Source organism: Coregonus lavaretus (assembly GCF_964263955.1).
Source record: "Coregonus lavaretus genome assembly, chromosome: 8".
Lineage (NCBI taxonomy): Eukaryota > Metazoa > Chordata > Actinopteri > Salmoniformes > Salmonidae > Coregonus > Coregonus lavaretus.
The window spans coordinates 36,488,843-36,513,886 of record NC_139995.1 but is presented as its reverse complement, the minus strand read 5'-3'; the positions used below and the strand labels follow the sequence as shown (position 1 = coordinate 36,513,886).

Sequence of the window (25,044 nt, the reverse complement as noted above, 5' to 3'; positions counted from 1 at the left end):
TCATGGTATTATCCACATGAATGTAGAAGTGTTTAGAAACATATTCTTATTTACAATAAAAGTGACGGCAAAATGACACATTATTTACCATTCATTTCTATTCGGCACAAAATGATCTGAAACACAACCAAAACAAACAGCAAATGCATCCAACAAGTTTGTAGAGTCACAAGCTTGATGTAATTATTGCGTGCTAGGAATATGGGACCAAATACTAAACTTTTGACTACTTTAATAAACATATAAGTGAATTTGTCCCAATACTTCTGGTCCACTAAAAGGGGGGGAATAGGTACAAAAAGTGCTGTAGTTTCTAAACAGTTTACCCGATATGGATAACAATACCCTCAAATTAAAGCTGACAGTCTGCACTTTAACCTCCATTGGATTTGAAATGATACAATGCCGAAGAGTCCAGAGCCAAAACAGCAAAACATGTCACTGTCACAATATTTTTGGAGTTCACTATATATTAACATACAGTACGTGATTTGTGTTTCATTAAAATCTGATTCAACACATTTTAACCAACTTAAATCTGGTGTCTTCTTTCCATGTCATATAGGAGCTAACTGGTCGGCTGTCTGCAGACTACCCTTTGCTGCCTGGGGAGCAGCCGCCTCAAATTCGCCAACGCATCGGAGCAGCCTTCAAACTAGACGAGCAGAGCATCCCACAGGGAACAGAGGTAAAGAGTCTGACAAGGGTTGGACATGGACACTATTGTCATTTACACTGACTCTTCCTTTAACAGTGGTTGTAAAAGTCCCACACACAGGTGTACTTAATACTGAAGGCCACTCCCATAGTTCCCCTTAGGGAAATGTTTTGTTTCTTAATTCAATCCATCGCCCTACCTTCCTTGGCACCAGCCATCATTAGTCAGGCTTCTGTCATCGTAAGAGCCAGGAAGAGAGATTTGATGTTCAGCCACTACTTTCTGCCCAACGTCCTTTTGTCACTTCCTGTAGGACTCAGAGCTAAACTCTGTGGAAGCTGAGCTATCCCTTCAGCTGCAGATATACAAAGCGGCCCGAAGACTGTGCCATGAGGAACACCTCAGCAAGGCGGTGAAGAGAAGCCGGTTACAGCAGTGCAAGCGTGAGGAGAAGAAAGTCAAACAACTGCAGGAAACAGCATTTCAGCTGCGCCTACAGCACGGGCGGTCTTCACCACGGCCAGGCTGCATCAGCACACGGAGAGGTGAGCGACGCCCTACTGTCCAACTAATAAAACAACATTGACATCTCTGATCTGAGAGAAATGTAATTCCAGTGCCATTCCCATGGATTAATACAGTTGTTTGCTTTGCTTTTGTTTCCAGATCAGGGCACTTCTGATGATAGCGCTCTGTCGGATTCGGCACTGCTCGATGAAGGTTAGAGCGTTACTATGTGCAAAAATGACTCTTGTAAAATTATATAGATAAACATGCTCTGACAATAGCACCAGAGTACTCTCTTAACGTCATTATTTCTATTCTTCTCCAGAAGAGGTGATCAGTCAGTCATCTGAACCATCCGTGGAGCCCCCTCACCCAGGAGGACCAGTAGACCCTCCCCAGCCACCCCCAGGCCCCTCACACCCCCCTGGGCCTAGCCCCCACCAGCCACCCCCTACTACTCCAACCCTGGAGGAGCTACAGTCCAGCTTCAACACCAGCCTGGAATTGGAGCCCCCTCCCATTGAGCACTCCCCTTGGACCGAGTCCAGTCTGGACCAGCCTTACCAGAAGACCAAGAAGAAGTCACACTCATGTAGCAGCAAGTCAAGGTAAAGGCCAAGGGAGAACCCAGCGTGCCTCCTGTAATTTTATATGAACGCTACCCTTGAATTTATTGTACAGGAAATCCCAAGAATAGCTATAATGGAAGCCTCACGGGTTGGTGAAACCTCTCTTATACGCAAGCCATTATGTAGCCTAATATAAGATTGCCTTGACTTTTTGAATTCATGCATTTGTAGTGCTCTAAAATAAGCTTCATAGTTGAACCCAAATACACAGTTTACCAAACATTAGAAACACCTTCCTAATATTGAGTTGCACCAACCCCCCCACCCAATTCGTTGGGGCATGGACTCGTGTCGAAAGCGTTCCACAGGGATGCTGGCCCATGTTGACTTCAATGCTTCCCACAGTTGTCAAGTTGGCAGGATGTCATTTGGATGTTGGACCATTCTTCGTACACATGGGAAACTGTTGCGCGTGAAAAACACAGCAGCGTTGCAGTTCTTGACAAACCGGTGCGCCTGGCAGCTACTACTGTACCCCATTCAAAGGCACTTAAATCTTTTGTCTTGCCCATTCACCCTCTGAATGGCACACATACACAATCCATGTCTCAATTGTCTCAAGGCTTAACAATCCTTCTTTAACCTGTCTCCTCCCCTTCTTCTACACTGGTTGAAGTGGATTTAACAAGTGACATCAATAAGGGATCGATCATAGCTTTAAACTGGATTCACCTGGTCAGTCTGTCATGGAAAGAGCAGGTGTTCTTAATGTTTTGTATACTCAGTGTATACAAAATATGCTTTGGCAGCATTTATCTGCAACTTAAACTCCATTTGATATTTGAAAAAAGTGTTCCTTTTGAAGTGGTTTTGCTAAAGTTGGCATTAAGGCGTACTTTGGTATTTCGGGGAGGATATTACTTGGGAACATTTTGATTCAAGTCACAACTTGTCTTTGAGTGGCAGCGCAAATAGACTGAGACAAGGGCACATGGAACAGGTTTAAGCATGGAAAGCACATGCACTCATTTGGCCCCCTCATGGCTTGTTTTTCATCTGAATGAAAACATCTTCAGGGTTTAGTCATTAACCCTCTTATCTCTCCTTCCTGTCCATGTTACCTTTCAGCAGTAGTCCAGCCGTGACCCCTGTGTTGCCTCCAGTGGAAGCCTGTTATGAAGACACTGCTCTGCCCCTGCAGTTCTCCTCCCATCTCAGACTGTGCCACACCCAGTCAAACAGCGCCCCCTCCACCCCGGAGATGCACCTTCGCCGCCAGCTCTCTCTCAGGTCAGCACATTTAAATGTTTTATATTTAGATTTTGGTCTTTTAGCAGATGCTCTTACAGTGAGGGAAAAAAGTATTTGATCCCCTGCTGATTTTGTACGTTTGCCCACTGACAAAGAAATGATCAGTCTATAATTTTAATGGTAGGTTTATTTGAACAGTGAGAGACAGAATAACAACAAAAAAATTCAGAAAAACACATGTCAAAAATGTTATAAATTGATTTGCATTTTAATGAGGGAAATAAGTATTTGACCCCCTCTCAATCAGAAAGATTTCTGGCTCCCAGGTGTCTATTATACAGGTAACAAGCTGAGATTAGGAGCACACTCTTAAAGGGAGTGCTCCTAATCGCAGTTTGTTACCTGTATAAAAGACACCTGTCCACAGAAGCAATCAATCAATCAGATTCCAAACTCTCCACCATGGCCAAGACCAAAGAGCTCTCCAAGGATGTCAGGGACAAGATTGTAGACTTACACAAGGCTGGAATGGGCTACAAGACCATCGCCAAGCAGCTTGGTGAGAAGGTGACAACAGTTGGTGCGATTATTCGCAAATGGAAGAAACACAATCTCCCTCAGCCTGGGGCTCCATGCAAGATCTCACCTCGTGGAGTTGCAATGATCATGAGAACGGTGAGGAATCAGCCCAGAACTACACGGGAGGATCTTGTCAATGATCTCAAGGCAGCTGGGACCATAGTCACCAAGAAAACAATTGGTAACACACTACGCCGTGAAGGACTGAAATCCTGCAGCGCCCGCAAGGTCCCCCTGCTCAAGAAAGCACATATACAGGCCCGTCTGAAGTTTGCCAATGAACATCTGAACGATTCAGAGGAGAACTGGGTGAAAGTGTTGTGGTCAGATGAGACCAAAATCGAGCTCTTTGGCATCAACTCAACTCGCCGTGTTTGGAGGAGGAGGAATGCTGCCTATGACCCCAAGAACACCATCCCCACCGTCAAACATGGAGGTGGAAACATTATGCTTTGGGGGTGTTTTTCTGCTAAGGGGTCAGGACAACTTCACCGCATCAAAGGGACTATGGACGGGGCCATGTACCGTCAAATCTTGGGTGAGAACCTCCTTCCCTCAGCCAGGGCATTGAAAATGGGTCGTGGATTGGTATTCCAGCATGACAATGACCCAAAACACATGGCCAAGGCAACAAAGGAGTGGCTCAAGAAGAAGCGCATTAAGGTCCTGGAGTGGCCTAGCCAGTCTCCAGACCTTAATCCCATAGAAAATCTGTGGAGGGAGCTGAAGGTTTAAGTTGCCAAACGTCAGCCTCAAATCCTTAATGACTTGGAGAAGATCTGCAAAGAGGAGTGGAACAAAATCCCTCCTGAGATGTGTGCAAACCTGGTGGCCAACTACAAGAAACGTCTGACCTCTGTGATTGCCAACAAGGGTTTTGCCACCAAGTACTAAGTCATGTTTTGCAGAGGGGTCAAATACTTATTTCTCTCATAAATTGATTTGCATTTTAATAAAAATGTTGACGTGTTTTTCTGGATTTTGTTGTTATTCTGTCTCTCACTGTTCAAATAAACCTACCATTAAAATTATAGACTGATCATGTCTTTGTCAGTGGGCAAACGTACAAAATCAGCAGGGGATCAAATACTTTTTTTCCCTCACTGTATAGAGCAACTTAGTCAGTGCATTCAACCATTTGTATATTTTATCCACACTGTCCCCACACTGCTTACATTTTGAAACTGTCTCACTTGATCTTTCAAATGATTGTTTCATTTTGTACAGTTTTGGCCTAGTTTGTAATGCTTCTATGTGATATTTTACAGGCTTCCCAACAGTGAGCCTCCGTTGAACCTGGATAAGGACCGGGGTCGTACCCGTGTTCCCAGGAGGCTACTGACGGATTACGTTGTAACTTCTCCAGGCGAGTCCCCCGTCCAGAGGGGAGGATACAGAAACCCCATTTACAACTCCAACTCTGAGACTGAGGACAGTAACTCTGAACACTCTGCCCTATCCTACACTAGCTCCCCGTGTCATGAGATGCCCTGTGACCTGCCAAGGCAGTGTCAGCCCACCTATAGGTACCAACATTCCAGCCCCAACAACAATCATGGACCAATGGCCTACCCCCCAGGCCCCGGCCTCTACCAAAACCACCAGCACCAGTCCACCCCCAGCTTCCACAGGGGTTACTATGACCACGGGATCTACCCCTCAGAGATGGACATGGCCAGGCTGTATCACGGCCCTCTGCCCCCCTGTCACTCCAGTCGATATGAGCACTGGTATGAGGAGGCCCCTGTGCACCCCCAGCGGGCTCTCACGCCCCTGCCCCCCCACATCAGACTGTCCCGCGCCCCCTCGCTCAGAGAGTACCCCCACCACCCCTCCAGAGGCTTCCCCCGGCAGGTGGTAAACGAGGAGCTCAAGTCATGGCACCAGCGCAACCAGTTCAGACCTCGCTCCCTGGACAGACAGGTTGCGGACAGGGTGAGGAACGTACCTGGCTGCGACTCACCTCTTTCCCACCACCACAAATACCCTGAACAGGTAAACAGCCACGACAGCACTTCACTCACTACATGATTACAATGTAGTTGCCCAATCTTAAGTTACTGCCTTTGCGGAATTACTGTCAGCACCACCTTATTACTGAATATCACTGGAATATAAAACTGTTCAGTCGGTGTCGGCAGGCTTTTAACAGGAGAAGGGAATTTCTAATTAGTTAAGATGGATCCTTCTGAGGTGCTGTGTCCTGTCTGCAAGTTCCATGGAATCAACAGAACTCTTTAAAATGTTTGTGCCGTATCTTAATAGTCTTTACAAGCTAACTTTGTGTTCTAATTAACTTTGTTTGGCAATCACACCTGACACACAAGTATTACCTCCATGAACTAGTAAGCACACTATGAGGAAAGGAGTCATTGGACAAAATGGAACTGTTCAATGATACTCGTCTCAGCACGTTTTATGACATCCAATGGTTGTTTTGAATTGTTCAGGAGCCACCGTTCACACAATATCGTATTTCTGGTCCCATTGTCCAATTCACGCTCACTGAATTGCATTGAGAGAGAGAGAAACTATGATCCACTTGGTACGTCCCAAATGGCACCTTATTCCCTACATAGTGCACTACTTTTGGCTAGAGCCCTATTGGCCTTTGTAAAATGCAGTGCACTATAGAGGGCCATTTGTGATGCACACACTGTTTTCCAGCCCCACCCCATGGCGTCCTTATTGCTGTTTTGTCAGCCTCACAGATAGCTCGCACACTATGCGTCATAAAACGCTGCGCATGACCCTGAGTATTCTCTCAGGACGCAGCCTATTTAGTTACATACTTTATCAATCTAAAATTAACCTCATGCCTGATAAAGAACTGCCACTTAAATTAACTACAATGATTTGTAATATTTTGAGTTCAGATACAGTTTAAGAAAATCTATGGAGGCAGGTGGTGAGTCAATGTGATCTTGAGACATTGAAATTGTTATAATATGAGAGGCAGTTGGTATCCTGAGTTCTCTCCAGAGGGCAAGGCATGGGAAAGGTCATACGTAAGTGTAAAACCCAGGTGCCACATTCCTGTATCGTTTTACTGTCTTTACTCTTCAGCGATGATTTATATTGCATGGGGTTGGAAAAGCATGGGCAGCTGTAGTACAGTAGTGGATCTAATATTTCTCAGTAGCTTTTGGGTCGAGTATTTCTCAGTAGTGGTGACCTTTCTTCATTTGAGGGGAAATTCTGTTCACAGAAAGTAAATCAGGTTTGAGAGACATTCAGACAGCTGCAGTGTGGGAGAGAACATGCGTGTGGCCCTCCCATAGTCAACATCACCACTGAATCACGCAACGTCACGCTGAGTGACTCACTGTAGGGAAAAACACCACACCCTTGTTGTAGATCAGCTGCTGAAAGCCAAGCATTTTGAGACATCATGGCTGAACTCATCATGTTTTGATTTGGTTTGAATGTTTATGACCTTCTCATTATGGAGCTCTAAATGGTGAAGTTATACCACACAGTGCTATGTACCTTATTTCCTTTAACATCACATTTGTGTCTCCAACTTCCTGGTGTTGTGAGAAGTGAGTAATACAGCAGCTGAGGGCTTGGTCTCTGCTGTCACTCCTTGCCCTGAAGGGTTGCAGGGAACTACAAGCAGAAACAGCATTGTGCTTGTAGGCACTGATCTACTTTGTTGCCTTCTCTCCATACTGTGACCTTCCAATAATGTTATTGCTAGTGATATTTAAAAGTATAACTCTGTTAGTACTGACTTGATAAACCAGACATTGAAATGTTCCCTGTTTTTGTTATCCCGTCTGCAGGCTCCCCAGAGACGGGTCCTCCAGAGGGCAGCGGATGGGACCCCGGTGCAGTGGTTTGTGGGAGACGACTCGGAGCTCGTCAGTCAGGTGTAGGACTAGGGAGAGGGCCCCAAGTGCCACACCCTCTCTGGAACACTCTGACCTCCGGCCCACAAAGCCCTATTTATTCATTAATTTATTACACCAATGAACCTGGTGCTGATATGAGATGAGCGAGAGACTGGGCATAATATCAAAGCAGACCTGAGGCTTTATACCATTGACCTCAAAATGTTACCCGGGCAACAACAAATGATCAACTGAAGGCATGAATTAACAGACCACAATGTTACCATGGTGCCTACCTTTTTACTGTGAAAAAGCTACTGTTTTGAACATTATTTCATGGTTAGTTTGTTAGCTGTTTTTTGTACGGATCTGTTGTGTTTAGTACTATGAAAAATCTTTCTAAAATATGTATTGTTTTTCTAAAAAAAATCTTTCTCTGTAGAAGTTAATAAATAATTAAATAAAGATTTATACTGTTAATCCTGTCAGTGTCATTCTGTTGTAAATTAAACTTTCTTCAGAGTTGGGAATTCAATTCCAACAGGAATGTGGACCTGTCAAATATTTTGTTTAATTGAATCAGAATAAGTACCAGTATTATTTTGTCATCAGTCGTACATTCAGCGTTGAAGATGCACTATCTTTATCAATGTACTATTTACCTGACAGATATTTGAAGCAAAACACTTGACTGGCAACCGAGTTCAACTGATGCCTTTATTTCTCACCTTTCACCACCTGGTTGTGGACATATATTACGCCATTGATAAACCATTATTTTATAATGCATATGAATGCACTTTTTGTACATAGATAAATGGTACTTAAAAGTTCGAATATTTTGCTATGGATGTCACATTGAACAATACATACCACAAAACACAGTGATCCTATGTTATTCTAAATAAAATATCTCATTTGTTTCACGTATCCTATGAATGATATTCATATTAATAGTTGTAATCAGTTTGTCCTTTTTTTGTTTACATAAGCTATTAGTCATTTAGCTGACTGGCTAAAACGGGCACTTTTACAGTAATGTTGATTAATGTCCCTGTAAAACTAAATTTAATAAAGTAAAGTATTTGTTTCAATAATTAAACAAAAGTTTGTATCGACCCAATCTCTTCTGAAATGTACCCATGTTATTTGTAGCCTACCCATGATTGGACCTCAATCGAACCTCTCGTTGTGGCACTCTTGCGCAGTAAAGCCATACTTGACAATCGTTTTTAGAGGCACGTTTATTTTTCTCAATACAACCGAAGTTACAGACGCGGCGACAGCTAATAGTTTGAGGAAAAATCACATTTACCCATTCATTCAATATGGAAAGATCTCTCATGCTGCACACCAATCTAGCAGAGGAGCTTTGGTCAATTCAAGATAAAACACTTCCACTTGGATCTAAGCGTAGACTTCGAGAAGAGAACTTTGAGAGGAACTGAAACGCTTCAGCTGAAATGCATCCAAGATTCTCAAAGCGAGTTACTGTTGGACATTCACCCCTCTCTCTCAATGCAAGAGGTGTCCTACTGCCGAAGTGAAGATGATTCGGATTTGGTTAAAGTAGAATTTCTCACGCGCAACTTCACCACTTATGGCACCACCCTGGTTGTAAATGTCCCATCACCATGTATAATTGAGGAGTTTCGATTAGTGGTCAAGTATGTTGCCTCCGATGGACCAGGGGTAAGAGAACGTCATTCACCCGTCCTAACTAGAACCAATCTACCTATCAACCACGGAAGTAGACCTGTTATTTAGAGATGATTGGTTCCTCAGAAATTATTTCTATAGAGTCCCACGGTGAAGGAATCACAATACCCATAAAACCTAGTGATCAAACGGAAATGGTTCCAATCGTTTTTCTACCATTCATTTCCCCCATAGGGAATTTTAGAAACACTTAAAATAAGGGCAGTGTTTTGTGTCGGCTTACCCTGGCTTGACGTTTTGATAACCATGTGACAAGGTGACATGTCAATATATTAATCTCAATTTACTCTGATTCGAAAATGCTAATTAGCGTCAAAGTAGACATCATGCAAGATTACAAATCCCTGCAAGCTCCTGCACGTCATCTCTAGCTGACACCTTTGCTAACAGGTATTGTGTCAATTTAAAACTTGCACAAGACAGTTCACAGAATTGTCAATTTAAAGAAATGTAGCCAATTTCTTCGTTACTAAATTTATGTACACATTAGATAGTTAATCCAGAGATTCTTACATTTGCCTCGATTCGTCAGTCTCGTCCAGATCATAATGGCATTTATACACTGAACAAAAATATAAATGCAGCATGCAACAATTTCAAAGATTTTACTGAGTTACAGTTCATATAAGGAAATCAGTCAATTGAAATAAATTCATTCGGCCCTAATCTATGGATTTCACATGACTGGGAATACAGATATGCATCTGTTGGTCACATATACCTTTAAAAAAAGAAAGTAGGGCCGTGGATCAGAAAACCAGTCAGTATCTGGTGTGACCACCATTTGCCTCATGCAGCGCGACACATCTCCTTCGCATAGAGTTGATCCGGCTGTTGATTGTGGCCTGTGGAATGTTGTCCAACTCCTCTTCAATGGCTGTGTGAAGTTGTTGGATATTGGCAGGAACTGGAACACGTGGTCGTACCCGTCGATTCAGAGCATCCCAAACATGCTCAATGGGTGACATGTCTAGTGAGTATGCAGGCCTTGGAAGAACTAGGAAATGTTCAGCTTCCAGGAATTGTGTACAGATCTTTGCAACATGGGGCCATGCATTATCATGCTGAAACATGAGGTGATGGCGGTGGATGAATGGCACGTCAATGGGCCTCATGATCTCGTCACGGTATCTCTGTGCATTCAAATTGCCATCGATAAAATGCTATTGTGTTCGCTGTTCGAAGCTTATGCCTGCCCATACCATAACCCCACCGCCACCATGGGGCACTCTGTTCACAACGTTGATGTCAGAAAAGCGCTCACCCACACAACGGCATACATGCTATGCTGTCTGCCATCTGCCCGGTACAGTTGAAACCGGGATTCATATGTGAAGAGCACACTTCTCCAGCGTGCTAATGGCCATCGAAGGTGAGCATTTGCCAACTAAAGTCTGTTACGATGCCAAACTGCAGTCAGGTCAAGACCCTGATGAGGATGACCAGCACGCAGGTGAGCTTCCCTGAGATGGTTTCTGACAGTTTGTGCAGAAATTCTTCAGTTGTGCAAACCCACAGTTTCATCAGCTGTCTGGGTGGCTGGTCTCAGAAGAAGCCGGATGTGGAGGTCCTGGCTAAATTACACATGGTCTGCGGTTGTGAGGCCGGTTGGACGTACTGCCAAATTCTCTAAAATGACGTTGGAGGCGGCTTATGGTAGAGAAATGAACATTCAATTCTCTGGCAACAGCTCTGGTGGACATTCCTGCAGTCAACATGCCAATTGCACTCTTCCGCAAAACTTGAGACAGCTGTGGCATTGTGTTGTGACAAAACTGGCCTTTTATTGTCCTCAGCACCAGTGTAATGATCATGCTGTTTAATCATCTTCTTAATCAGCTTCTTGATATCTGTCAGGTGGATGGATTATCTTAACAGAGGAGAAATGCTCACTAACACGGATGTAAGCAAATTTGTGCACAACATTTGAGAGAAATAAGCTTTTTGTGCATCTGAAAAATGTCTAGTGTCTTTTATTTCAGCTCATGAAACATGGGACCAACACTTTACATGTTGCATTTATATTTTTGTTCAGTATAGTTCTTTATGATAGCAGCAAATTAGCGTTACATTTTTTGGGGTTAAATACAGGTGAATATATTGATAAAAGTCACCTTGTCCTAGAGAGATTTACATGGTTATCAAAACATCATGCCAGGGTAAGCCTATGTGAAACAAAGCCCTTATTTTCATTGTTTCTAAAATCCCCTATGGGAAAAATGAATGGTGGAAAAAACTGGAACCATTTCCTTGTTTGACCACTAGGTTTTATGGGTATTTTGACTCATACTGTTGTACTCTATTAGAACCTCCTTATAGCTCAGTGATTAGAACCTACAATCCCTGGTATTCAACTGGGGGTACTGCAGGCAGTCCGCAAATTTTGTTTTGTTTAAATAAATAAAATAAATATAATATTTTAAAATGTTTTTATGAATATCGCTAGCAACAACAGAATAAACTAATTGTGAATTACATACCTACAGTAGAAAAGAGGAGAATATATTATTTCTAATGATGTTAACTTTATTTCTCAACTCCTAATATTGAGCAAATTACACTCATTGAAGCCAATTACACTTAGTGGTATATCTGACATAGGCTTTGAAAAAACACCCGCAAAAGGTTACCAGTGCAGCAAGTGCCGCTGGCTGCTTTAAGCGTTCTTGACTTGGACATTCATTTTTGCCAACACATGGCTAACCTTTGTTTAAACAGCTGCTCTTAGCTAAAATGTTTTTGGAGTTACCTTTCAAGCTAATAGGCTGTGTTACAGTTGACACTTCCTCTTCCAGTTATAATGTGGGAAGGTCAAAATAATGAAAAACTATCTACCAAATCTATTCATTGCGATGTTGATTACTTCTCCTTGCCATTATTATTCACCTGATGATAAGATGTGAAAATGTGCTAACGTATGATGGGGGTCCCTGGGCCGCCGGTTTGCCTGGGAGGGGGTCCCTGGGCAAGAAACTGTTGAACACCCCTGCTGTAACCCATACAGTAAAGATTATTGAAAACCTTTTTCTTTTGAAATTAGATCAACTAGGTTGTCTATGCGTTAATAATTTATAGCCAGCAGCGTTGCATGATTTTAGTTTCACTTAATTTCTTGCAAGTATTTTTTATGTGCAACACGAGTGCCTATTCATGAAAAAACAGTGGTTCTCACTAAACCACTGCACCACCCTTATTAAACCCAGCGTACATCTGTAGATGTCATGGCTGGAGCCTGCCCAGGCTGGCGAGAAGAAGGAGCCCTTGATTGAGAGCCCCTACTCATCTGCTGTGAAGGTAACGTGTGCCCCTACCATCACACTCAAGCCCTGGTCTCTCTGCCCCCCCTGACCCACTAGGTGTGCTGGCTGGAATCAGAGCAGACGGCTTGGAAAGCCAAGCCCTACATCTTCACCCAGGGCCAGGCCTTGGATGCTGAACTGTCTAAATCTCTTTACAGTTTGCCAAGTTTTTTTAGGCCAAGTAAGGAGCATATTTTGATAGTGTCAAGTATTCTGCTTCTAGTAGTGCTCTTGTCCTTCTAGACCTGTCTGCTGCCTTTGATACTGTGAACCATCAGATCCTCCTCTCCACCCTCTCCGAGCTGGGCATCTCCGGCGCGGCTCACTCTTGGATTGCGTCCTACCTGACCGGTCACTCCTACCAAGTGGCGTGGCGAGAAGCTGTCTCCGCACCACGTGCTCTCACCACTGGTGTCCCCCAGGGCTCAGTTCTAGGCCCTCTCCTATTCTCGCTATACACCAAGTCACTTGGCTCTGTCATATCCTCACATGGCCTCTCCTATCATTGCTACGCTGACGACACACAACTAATCTTCTCCTTTCCCCCTTCTGATAACCAGGTGGCGAATCGCATCTCTGCATGTCTGGCAGACATATCAGTATGGATGACGGAACACCACCTCAAGCTGAACCTTGGCAAGACGGAGCTGCTCTTCCTCCCGGGGAAGGACTGCCTGTTCCATGATCTCGCCATCACGGTTGACAACTCCGTTGTGTCCTCCTCCCAGAGTGCGAAGAGCCTTGGCGTGACCCTGGACAACACCCTGTCGTTCTCCGCTAACATCAAGGCGGTGACCCGATCCTGTAGGTTCATGCTCTACAACATTCGGAGAGTACGACCCTGCCTTACAAAGGAAGCGGCACAGGTCCTAATCCAGGCACTTGTCATCTCCCGTCTGGATTACTGCAACTCGCTGTTGGCTGGGCTCCCTGCCTGTGCCATTAAACCCCTACAACTCATCCAGAATGCCGCAGCCCGTCTGGTGTTCAACCTTCCCAAGTTCTCTCACGTCACCCCGCTCCTCCGCACACTCCACTGGCTTCCAGTTGAAGCTCGCATCTGCTACAAGACCATGGTGCTTGCCTACGGAGCTGTGAGGGGAACGGCACCTCCGTACCTTCAGGCTCTGATCTTTCCCTACACCCAAACGAGGGCATTGCGTTCATCCACCTCTGGCCTGCTGGCTCCCCTACCTCTGCGGAAGCATAGTTCCCGCTCAGCCCAGTCAAAACTGTTCGCTGCTCTGGCACCCCAATGGTGGAACAAGCTCCCTCACGACGCCAGGACAGCGGAGTCACTCACCACCTTCCGGAGACATTTGAAACCCCACCTCTTTAAGGAATACCTGGGATAGGATAAAGTAATCATTCTACCCCCCCCCCTTACCCCAACCCATCCCCCCCCCCAAAAGAAAAAAAAAAATAACATTGTAAAGTGGTTATCCCACTGGCTATAAGGTGAATGCACCTTTTTGTAAGTCGCTCTGGATAAGAGCGTCTGCTAAATGACGTAAATGTAAATGTAAATGTGGTCCTCTGTAGCTCAGTTGGTAGAGCCTGGTGCGTGTTACGCCAGGATAGTGGATTCGATTCCTGGGACCACCCATACGTATAAATGTATGCAAGTGTGACTGTAAGTCGCTTTGGATAAAAACATCTGCTAAATGGCATGTATTATAGACCTGAGGTTACGTACAGGACAGTCAATATTCCTCTCCTGTCAAAAGCATTTATCGATACCATAACCTGGGTGTGTTGATCATTGAACCACAACATGCAATCTCAGTTTCAGACTGAATAGAGAGATGAGAATCAAATAGCAGGATGAAAGTTCAACTTCAATGGACTTTGAACTTGAGTAAAAACTGCACTTTCCACTTAGAGGCTATATAATGCTGCTGAAGAATATGCACGATAGTGTTTGCCTATGGCGTTTCAATACCTGGTAGTCATTGTAATTCTGTATTTTTTAGGACCCGAGTGTGGACAGAGCCATGCCTGCTGCAGGCAGCCAAGCAGGAGTATGACAGAGTCATCGAGGAGTTCCTGGTCGTTGGGGAGAAACTATTTGGACCCTACATCTGGGGAAGGTGAGATTCCCCAATAAACAATATGTCCAATACTTCAGTGGTCAGTCAACAACCCTGGTTCTGAAGAGCTACAGCGTGTGGATTTTGTTCCAGCACTGGACTAAAACACCAGACCTGACAACAGCTCAACAAGAATTTGATTAGTTGAAAAGTCAATGCACTCTGTAGCTCTTTCGATGACTAGGGATGGTGACCACCGACTTGGAGCTTGCAGTGACATGACTTCTTCTGCTTATAGACATACAGCTACATCATTGGTTCTGCCCGTCAGGTATGACGTGCTGTTCAAGCCGCCGTTGTTCCCCTTCGGGGGTATGGAGAATCCCTGCCTCACCTTCATCACCACCTGCATCCTGGCCGGAGACCGCTCGCTTGCTGACGTCATTGTGCACGAGATCTGTCACAGCTGGTTCGGTAACCTGGTAACCAATGGCAACTGGGGCGACTTCTGGCTCAACGAGGGCTTCACCATGTACGCCCAGCGCCGGGTGTGCAGGGAGCACTACAGTAAGATACTGTCAATTTAATAAATGACATTTATTTTATAAAGCCTTTTCTATATCAGCACAGTACATCACTTTGTCAAAGTGTTTTGCAGTAGACTGTAGACTGACTTTGCCTCACATAGTATGATGGGCTCATCCTCAAGTCCCACAACTTTTTCCATTTGAAAGTTAACAGGGGTTGTCTACACAGCTATTTGTTTTTTGTCTCCAAAGTAAACGTGCACACCTGGCTGTATTATCTCTTTCAAAGCCCTGATGTGTATTGGGTTGTTGTTATTTGCAGGAGAGGCCTACTCTAGTCTGGAGGCAGCGACTGGGAGGGCTTTACTCAGACAACACAGCAAAGGACCACCCACTCAACAAACTGCATGTGAAGATCAAACCAGGTCAGACTTGGCTTACATTTACCCTTTACTGCTAAGGCCATGTCCAATTTAATTAGTAGTTCAACCGACTGAGATTTTGCCTTAAGCTGCAGACCCAAAAGAACTGATACACTCGATCACGACTACTCAAGTTAAAGCAACAAATGTCATCTGTATTTTCTCCCCTCCCTCCGGTGTTTACCCTGATGACACCTACAATGACACGTCCTATGAGAAGGGCTTCTGTTTTGTCTCCTACCTGGCCCACCTGGCTGGCGACCAGAGTTGTTTCAATGCCTTCCTCAACGTTACTGTTACTTTTCATTCTGTATATATTACTGTGCTACTCATCAGTAAACACACTAAGAATGTCTGCTTGATAGAACATTTTTTAAAGGTTATTACATAAGCACCATCCCTCTCCTGACTGTCCTACTTGACAGAAATGAAGGCTTCTTGCACGTAGTAGGCTATTTTGCAGAGAGTACATGGGAGGGTATGAGGGCAACAGTCTGACATGTGGGTGTTTCTTCTCACAGGCCTATATTGACAGGTTCAAGTTCCACAGTGTTATGGCAGAGGATGCCCTGGAGTTCTTCCTGGAGTATTTCCCTGACCTGAAGAAGAAAGGAGTGCACAAGATTGAGGGTAAAAGGCAGTGTAGTTGACTGTAGACCGTGTCTTTAAGCATGAGACGCGGCGACAGCTAATAGTTTGAGGAAAAATCACATTTACCCATTCATTCAATATGGAAAGATCTCTCATGCTGCACACCAATCTAGCAGAGGAGCTTTGGTCAATTCAAGATAAAACACTTCCACTTGGATCTAAGCGTAGACTTCGAGAAGAGAACTTTGAGAGGAACTGAAACGCTTCAGCTGAAATGCATCCAAGATTCTCAAAGCGAGTTACTGTTGGACATTCACCCCTCTCTCTCAATGCAAGAGGTGTCCTACTGCCGAAGTGAAGATGATTCGGATTTGGTTAAAGTAGAATTTCTCACGCGCAACTTCACCACTTATGGCACCACCCTGGTTGTAAATGTCCCATCACCATGTATAATTGAGGAGTTTCGATTAGTGGTCAAGTATGTTGCCTCCGATGGACCAGGGGTAAGAGAACGTCATTCACCCGTCCTAACTAGAACCAATCTACCTATCAACCACGGAAGTAGACCTGTTATTTAGAGATGATTGGTTCCTCAGAAATTATTTCTATAGAGTCCCACGGTGAAGGAATCACAATACCCATAAAACCTAGTGATCAAACGGAAATGGTTCCAATCGTTTTTCTACCATTCATTTCCCCCATAGGGAATTTTAGAAACACTTAAAATAAGGGCAGTGTTTTGTGTCGGCTTACCCTGGCTTGACGTTTTGATAACCATGTGACAAGGTGACATGTCAATATATTAATCTCAATTTACTCTGATTCGAAAATGCTAATTAGCGTCAAAGTAGACATCATGCAAGATTACAAATCCCTGCAAGCTCCTGCACGTCATCTCTAGCTGACACCTTTGCTAACAGGTATTGTGTCAATTTAAAACTTGCACAAGACAGTTCACAGAATTGTCAATTTAAAGAAATGTAGCCAATTTCTTCGTTACTAAATTTATGTACACATTAGATAGTTAATCCAGAGATTCTTACATTTGCCTCGATTCGTCAGTCTCGTCCAGATCATAATGGCATTTATACACTGAACAAAAATATAAATGCAGCATGCAACAATTTCAAAGATTTTACTGAGTTACAGTTCATATAAGGAAATCAGTCAATTGAAATAAATTCATTCGGCCCTAATCTATGGATTTCACATGACTGGGAATACAGATATGCATCTGTTGGTCACATATACCTTTAAAAAAAGAAAGTAGGGCCGTGGATCAGAAAACCAGTCAGTATCTGGTGTGACCACCATTTGCCTCATGCAGCGCGACACATCTCCTTCGCATAGAGTTGATCCGGCTGTTGATTGTGGCCTGTGGAATGTTGTCCAACTCCTCTTCAATGGCTGTGTGAAGTTGTTGGATATTGGCAGGAACTGGAACACGTGGTCGTACCCGTCGATTCAGAGCATCCCAAACATGCTCAATGGGTGACATGTCTAGTGAGTATGCAGGCCTTGGAAGAACTAGGAAATGTTCAGCTTCCAGGAATTGTGTACAGATCTTTGCAACATGGGGCCATGCATTATCATGCTGAAACATGAGGTGATGGCGGTGGATGAATGGCACGTCAATGGGCCTCATGATCTCGTCACGGTATCTCTGTGCATTCAAATTGCCATCGATAAAATGCTATTGTGTTCGCTGTTCGAAGCTTATGCCTGCCCATACCATAACCCCACCGCCACCATGGGGCACTCTGTTCACAACGTTGATGTCAGAAAAGCGCTCACCCACACAACGGCATACATGCTATGCTGTCTGCCATCTGCCCGGTACAGTTGAAACCGGGATTCATATGTGAAGAGCACACTTCTCCAGCGTGCTAATGGCCATCGAAGGTGAGCATTTGCCAACTAAAGTCTGTTACGATGCCAAACTGCAGTCAGGTCAAGACCCTGATGAGGATGACCAGCACGCAGGTGAGCTTCCCTGAGATGGTTTCTGACAGTTTGTGCAGAAATTCTTCAGTTGTGCAAACCCACAGTTTCATCAGCTGTCTGGGTGGCTGGTCTCAGAAGAAGCCGGATGTGGAGGTCCTGGCTAAATTACACATGGTCTGCGGTTGTGAGGCCGGTTGGACGTACTGCCAAATTCTCTAAAATGACGTTGGAGGCGGCTTATGGTAGAGAAATGAACATTCAATTCTCTGGCAACAGCTCTGGTGGACATTCCTGCAGTCAACATGCCAATTGCACTCTTCCGCAAAACTTGAGACAGCTGTGGCATTGTGTTGTGACAAAACTGGCCTTTTATTGTCCTCAGCACCAGTGTAATGATCATGCTGTTTAATCATCTTCTTAATCAGCTTCTTGATATCTGTCAGGTGGATGGATTATCTTAACAGAGGAGAAATGCTCACTAACACGGATGTAAGCAAATTTGTGCACAACATTTGAGAGAAATAAGCTTTTTGTGCATCTGAAAAATGTCTAGTGTCTTTTATTTCAGCTCATGAAACATGGGACCAACACTTTACATGTTGCATTTATATTTTTGTTCAGTATAGTTCTTTATGATAGCAGCAAATTAGCGTTAAATTTTTTGGGGTTAAATACAGGTGAATATATTGATAAAAGTCACCTTGTCCTAGAGAGATTTACATGGTTATCAAAACATCATGCCAGGGTAAGCCTATGTGAAACAAAGCCCTTATTTTCATTGTTTCTAAAATCCCCTATGGGAAAAATGAATGGTGGAAAAAACTGGAACCATTTCCTTGTTTGACCACTAGGTTTTATGGGTATTTTGACTCATACTGTTGTACTCTATTAGAACCTCCTTATAGCTCAGTGATTAGAACCTACAATCCCTGGTATTCAACTGGGGGTACTGCAGGCAGTCCGCAAATTTTGTTTTGTTTAAATAAATAAAATAAATATAATATTTTAAAATGTTTTTATGAATATCGCTAGCAACAACAGAATAAACTAATTGTGAATTACATACCTACAGTAGAAAAGAGGAGAATATATTATTTCTAATGATGTTAACTTTATTTCTCAACTCCTAATATTGAGCAAATTACACTCATTGAAGCCAATTACACTTAGTGGTATATCTGACATAGGCTTTGAAAAAACACCCGCAAAAGGTTACCAGTGCAGCAAGTGCCGCTGGCTGCTTTAAGCGTTCTTGACTTGGACATTCATTTTTGCCAACACATGGCTAACCTTTGTTTAAACAGCTGCTCTTAGCTAAAATGTTTTTGGAGTTACCTTTCAAGCTAATAGGCTGTGTTACAGTTGACACTTCCTCTTCCAGTTATAATGTGGGAAGGTCAAAATAATGAAAAACTATCTACCAAATCTATTCATTGCGATGTTGATTACTTCTCCTTGCCATTATTATTCACCTGATGATAAGATGTGAAAATGTGCTAACGTATGATGGGGGTCCCTGGGCCGCCGGTTTGCCTGGGAGGGGGTCCCTGGGCAAGAAACTGTTGAACACCCCTGCTGTAACCCATACAGTAAAGATTATTGAAAACCTTTTTCTTTTGAAATTAGATCAACTAGGTTGTCTATGCGTTAATAATTTATAGCCAGCAGCGTTGCATGATTTTAGTTTCACTTAATTTCTTGCAAGTATTTTTTATGTGCAACACGAGTGCCTATTCATGAAAAAACAGTGGTTCTCACTAAACCACTGCACCACCCTTATTAAACCCAGCGTACATCTGTAGATGTCATGGCTGGAGCCTGCCCAGGCTGGCGAGAAGAAGGAGCCCTTGATTGAGAGCCCCTACTCATCTGCTGTGAAGGTAACGTGTGCCCCTACCATCACACTCAAGCCCTGGTCTCTCTGCCCCCCCTGACCCACTAGGTGTGCTGGCTGGAATCAGAGCAGACGGCTTGGAAAGCCAAGCCCTACATCTTCACCCAGGGCCAGGCCTTGGATGCTGAACTGTCTAAATCTCTTTACAGTTTGCCAAGTTTTTTTAGGCCAAGTAAGGAGCATATTTTGATAGTGTCAAGTATTCTGCTTCTAGTAGTGCTCTTGTCCTTCTAGACCTGTCTGCTGCCTTTGATACTGTGAACCATCAGATCCTCCTCTCCACCCTCTCCGAGCTGGGCATCTCCGGCGCGGCTCACTCTTGGATTGCGTCCTACCTGACCGGTCACTCCTACCAAGTGGCGTGGCGAGAAGCTGTCTCCGCACCACGTGCTCTCACCACTGGTGTCCCCCAGGGCTCAGTTCTAGGCCCTCTCCTATTCTCGCTATACACCAAGTCACTTGGCTCTGTCATATCCTCACATGGCCTCTCCTATCATTGCTACGCTGACGACACACAACTAATCTTCTCCTTTCCCCCTTCTGATAACCAGGTGGCGAATCGCATCTCTGCATGTCTGGCAGACATATCAGTATGGATGACGGAACACCACCTCAAGCTGAACCTTGGCAAGACGGAGCTGCTCTTCCTCCCGGGGAAGGACTGCCTGTTCCATGATCTCGCCATCACGGTTGACAACTCCGTTGTGTCCTCCTCCCAGAGTGCGAAGAGCCTTGGCGTGACCCTGGACAACACCCTGTCGTTCTCCGCTAACATCAAGGCGGTGACCCGATCCTGTAGGTTCATGCTCTACAACATTCGGAGAGTACGACCCTGCCTTACAAAGGAAGCGGCACAGGTCCTAATCCAGGCACTTGTCATCTCCCGTCTGGATTACTGCAACTCGCTGTTGGCTGGGCTCCCTGCCTGTGCCATTAAACCCCTACAACTCATCCAGAATGCCGCAGCCCGTCTGGTGTTCAACCTTCCCAAGTTCTCTCACGTCACCCCGCTCCTCCGCACACTCCACTGGCTTCCAGTTGAAGCTCGCATCTGCTACAAGACCATGGTGCTTGCCTACGGAGCTGTGAGGGGAACGGCACCTCCGTACCTTCAGGCTCTGATCTTTCCCTACACCCAAACGAGGGCATTGCGTTCATCCACCTCTGGCCTGCTGGCTCCCCTACCTCTGCGGAAGCATAGTTCCCGCTCAGCCCAGTCAAAACTGTTCGCTGCTCTGGCACCCCAATGGTGGAACAAGCTCCCTCACGACGCCAGGACAGCGGAGTCACTCACCACCTTCCGGAGACATTTGAAACCCCACCTCTTTAAGGAATACCTGGGATAGGATAAAGTAATCATTCTACCCCCCCCCCCTTACCCCAACCCATCCCCCCCCCAAAAGAAAAAAAAAAATAACATTGTAAAGTGGTTATCCCACTGGCTATAAGGTGAATGCACCTTTTTGTAAGTCGCTCTGGATAAGAGCGTCTGCTAAATGACGTAAATGTAAATGTAAATGTGGTCCTCTGTAGCTCAGTTGGTAGAGCCTGGTGCGTGTTACGCCAGGATAGTGGATTCGATTCCTGGGACCACCCATACGTATAAATGTATGCAAGTGTGACTGTAAGTCGCTTTGGATAAAAACATCTGCTAAATGGCATGTATTATAGACCTGAGGTTACGTACAGGACAGTCAATATTCCTCTCCTGTCAAAAGCATTTATCGATACCATAACCTGGGTGTGTTGATCATTGAACCACAACATGCAATCTCAGTTTCAGACTGAATAGAGAGATGAGAATCAAATAGCAGGATGAAAGTTCAACTTCAATGGACTTTGAACTTGAGTAAAAACTGCACTTTCCACTTAGAGGCTATATAATGCTGCTGAAGAATATGCACGATAGTGTTTGCCTATGGCGTTTCAATACCTGGTAGTCATTGTAATTCTGTATTTTTTAGGACCCGAGTGTGGACAGAGCCATGCCTGCTGCAGGCAGCCAAGCAGGAGTATGACAGAGTCATCGAGGAGTTCCTGGTCGTTGGGGAGAAACTATTTGGACCCTACATCTGGGGAAGGTGAGATTCCCCAATAAACAATATGTCCAATACTTCAGTGGTCAGTCAACAACCCTGGTTCTGAAGAGCTACAGCGTGTGGATTTTGTTCCAGCACTGGACTAAAACACCAGACCTGACAACAGCTCAACAAGAATTTGATTAGTTGAAAAGTCAATGCACTCTGTAGCTCTTTCGATGACTAGGGATGGTGACCACCGACTTGGAGCTTGCAGTGACATGACTTCTTCTGCTTATAGACATACAGCTACATCATTGGTTCTGCCCGTCAGGTATGACGTGCTGTTCAAGCCGCCGTTGTTCCCCTTCGGGGGTATGGAGAATCCCTGCCTCACCTTCATCACCACCTGCATCCTGGCCGGAGACCGCTCGCTTGCTGACGTCATTGTGCACGAGATCTGTCACAGCTGGTTCGGTAACCTGGTAACCAATGGCAACTGGGGCGACTTCTGGCTCAACGAGGGCTTCACCATGTACGCCCAGCGCCGGGTGTGCAGGGAGCACTACAGTAAGATACTGTCAATTTAATAAATGACATTTATTTTATAAAGCCTTTTCTATATCAGCACAGTACATCACTTTGTCAAAGTGTTTTGCAGTAGACTGTAGACTGACTTTGCCTCACATAGTATGATGGGCTCATCCTCAAGTCCCACAACTTTTTCCATTTGAAAGTTAACAGGGGTTGTCTACACAGCTATTTGTTTTTTGTCTCCAAAGTAAACGTGCACACCTGGCTGTATTATCTCTTTCAAAGCCCTGATGTGTATTGGGTTGTTGTTATTTGCAGGAGAGGCCTACTCTAGTCTGGAGGCAGCGACTGGGAGGGCTTTACTCAGACAACACAGCAAAGGACCACCCACTCAACAAACTGCATGTGAAGATCAAACCAGGTCAGACTTGGCTTACATTTACCCTTTACTGCTAAGGCCATGTCCAATTTAATTAGTAGTTCAACCGACTGAGATTTTGCCTTAAGCTGCAGACCCAAAAGAACTGATACACTCGATCACGACTACTCAAGTTAAAGCAACAAATGTCATCTGTATTTTCTCCCCTCCCTCCGGTGTTTACCCTGATGACACCTACAATGACACGTCCTATGAGAAGGGCTTCTGTTTTGTCTCCTACCTGGCCCACCTGGCTGGCGACCAGAGTTGTTTCAATGCCTTCCTCAACGTTACTGTTACTTTTCATTCTGTATATATTACTGTGCTACTCATCAGTAAACACACTAAGAATGTCTGCTTGATAGAACATTTTTTAAAGGTTATTACATAAGCACCATCCCTCTCCTGACTGTCCTACTTGACAGAAATGAAGGCTTCTTGCACGTAGTAGGCTATTTTGCAGAGAGTACATGGGAGGGTATGAGGGCAACAGTCTGACATGTGGGTGTTTCTTCTCACAGGCCTATATTGACAGGTTCAAGTTCCACAGTGTTATGGCAGAGGATGCCCTGGAGTTCTTCCTGGAGTATTTCCCTGACCTGAAGAAGAAAGGAGTGCACAAGATTGAGGGTAAAAGGCAGTGTAGTTGACTGTAGACCGTGTCTTTAAGCATGAGAGTGAGCTTGTAACAGCAAACTGACCTCTCACTCTCCCTGTGGTTCCTTTGCTAGGTCTGGAGTTTGATAGCTGGCTCAATGTGCCTGGTTGGCCTCCCTATCTCCCTGACTTGTCGGCTGGCCAGAGCCTGATGAAGCCTACTGAGCAGCTGTCAGAGCTGTGGGCTGTCGAGGGCCTGGATATGGCCAGCATCAAGAAGACCAACATCCAGGCTTGGAAGACTTACCAGACTGTCTATTTCCTGGAGAAGATCATAGAGAAGTCCCCACTTCCTAGAGGTAGGACACGATGGTAGCAACACTTCTGCACTGATACCCCTAGCACTATCATTGTACTGGATATACATGTGATTTACCAGTATGTGATTCACCCCAATTCATCAGTGTGCGGATATCTATCTATTCTTTATTTCATTACTTTATGTTTTGTACATTGCACCTGTAAGTCTGGATGTGCGTAAAGTACTTTTAAAATTAGTCACACCAATCATGTACCTTCACTCTTACTTTGATAAGGTAATATGGAGAAACTGGAGGAGCAGTACCCTCACATCATAAGTCAAACAACGCTGAGCTACGACTGCGCTGGGCCCAGATAATTTCCAAGAATCAGCACCAGCCAGGATATCAACATGTGCGCAGCTTACTCAGCTGCCAGGTTAGAAAAACAAATGCATTTGGTCCTCAACCATCAATTACAGTATTTGTCAAGCAAGTGTTTTAGGCCAGTTTAATGTTTTATTATAGTAAATATAATGTATATATTTATGATATAGCAGATGTTTGTTTTTTTGTGTCAGTTTAAAGTTAAATTAGTGTTTTTCAAGTATCTTAAAAGATCATGTAAATAGTAGTATCTTAGCAATAATATATGAATAAATAGATAGTTTCATTGTATCTTGCTCCCAGGGGAAACAGATGTACACACTGCTTGTGTACCGTGCACTGTGGAATGGATCGGAGGAGACCAGGGCTCTGGCCACAGAGATCTTCAGTGCCACCTCACATCAGCTCCACGTAAATGTCCGCAACTACGTCAAGAAGATCATCGCCTGAGTGTCATCATAGGAGCTGAACATGAGATCCAGAGTGTAGTCTAGCTAACCCTGGCCTAGAGATATTATAGAGGAGGAGTAGCAGTAGTGGTCTTTCCCAGTACTTTTTAGATGGCCTCCGTTCCTTAAATGTACTGTACCAGGTCAGGTTGAGATGCCAATATCATCTTGTTTTTTCTGTAGCCTGGTCAGTGTCACAGGAAAAGAGGCAATTTTACATATTTCACATGGAGCTTGTATGGTAAATTCTTTGCATACTGTGGGAGGGCTTAAGACCATAATTAAGCTGTATTTATGATTATTATTATCTTTTTACAAAAAGTGGATTTAAGGAAAAATTAAATTACTACTTAGATGTATTGAGTATGTTGGAAAACAGTTTGATTGTGTTTTTTCATCCAAACTAAGCTGTATTTTAAACTGTTCCAAACAGTAAAAATACATTATTTTGAAGTAAATCTGTAGTGGTTGGTGTTTTTCCCCTGAAAGATTCAATGTATATTATTGCTTTCATTCCCT

General features: G+C 44.3%; 1 protein-coding gene and 1 pseudogene across 2 annotated transcripts in view; both read left to right on the top strand.

Annotated features, from left to right (window-relative positions):
- The window catches only part of LOC311133944 (innate immunity activator protein-like), a 63,154-nt gene extending 55,277 nt beyond the window's left edge, over window positions 1-7,877 (top strand). Inside the window, exons 4-10 of the mRNA XM_084167570.1 lie at window positions 566-688; window positions 972-1,203; window positions 1,325-1,378; window positions 1,491-1,773; window positions 2,866-3,024; window positions 4,833-5,559; window positions 7,350-7,877. Coding sequence (XP_084023696.1) covers window positions 566-688; window positions 972-1,203; window positions 1,325-1,378; window positions 1,491-1,773; window positions 2,866-3,024; window positions 4,833-5,559; window positions 7,350-7,442 — 1,671 coding nt within the window. The 3' untranslated portion in view covers window positions 7,443-7,877. The remainder of the gene's footprint in view (window positions 1-565; window positions 689-971; window positions 1,204-1,324; window positions 1,379-1,490; window positions 1,774-2,865; window positions 3,025-4,832; window positions 5,560-7,349) is intronic.
- A 2,641-nt stretch (window positions 7,878-10,518) lies between these two features.
- Window positions 10,519-24,595, top strand: LOC311134032 (aminopeptidase B-like; annotated as a pseudogene). The gene is made up of 17 exons: window positions 10,519-10,569; window positions 12,473-12,555; window positions 14,365-14,505; window positions 14,777-15,012; window positions 15,295-15,397; window positions 15,571-15,683; window positions 15,916-16,031; window positions 16,164-16,488; window positions 19,872-19,954; window positions 21,764-21,904; window positions 22,176-22,411; window positions 22,694-22,796; window positions 22,970-23,082; window positions 23,315-23,423; window positions 23,525-23,749; window positions 23,987-24,128; window positions 24,380-24,595. The product of its transcript is annotated as an aminopeptidase B-like (transcript).
- Window positions 24,596-25,044: the final 449 nt, after the last annotated feature.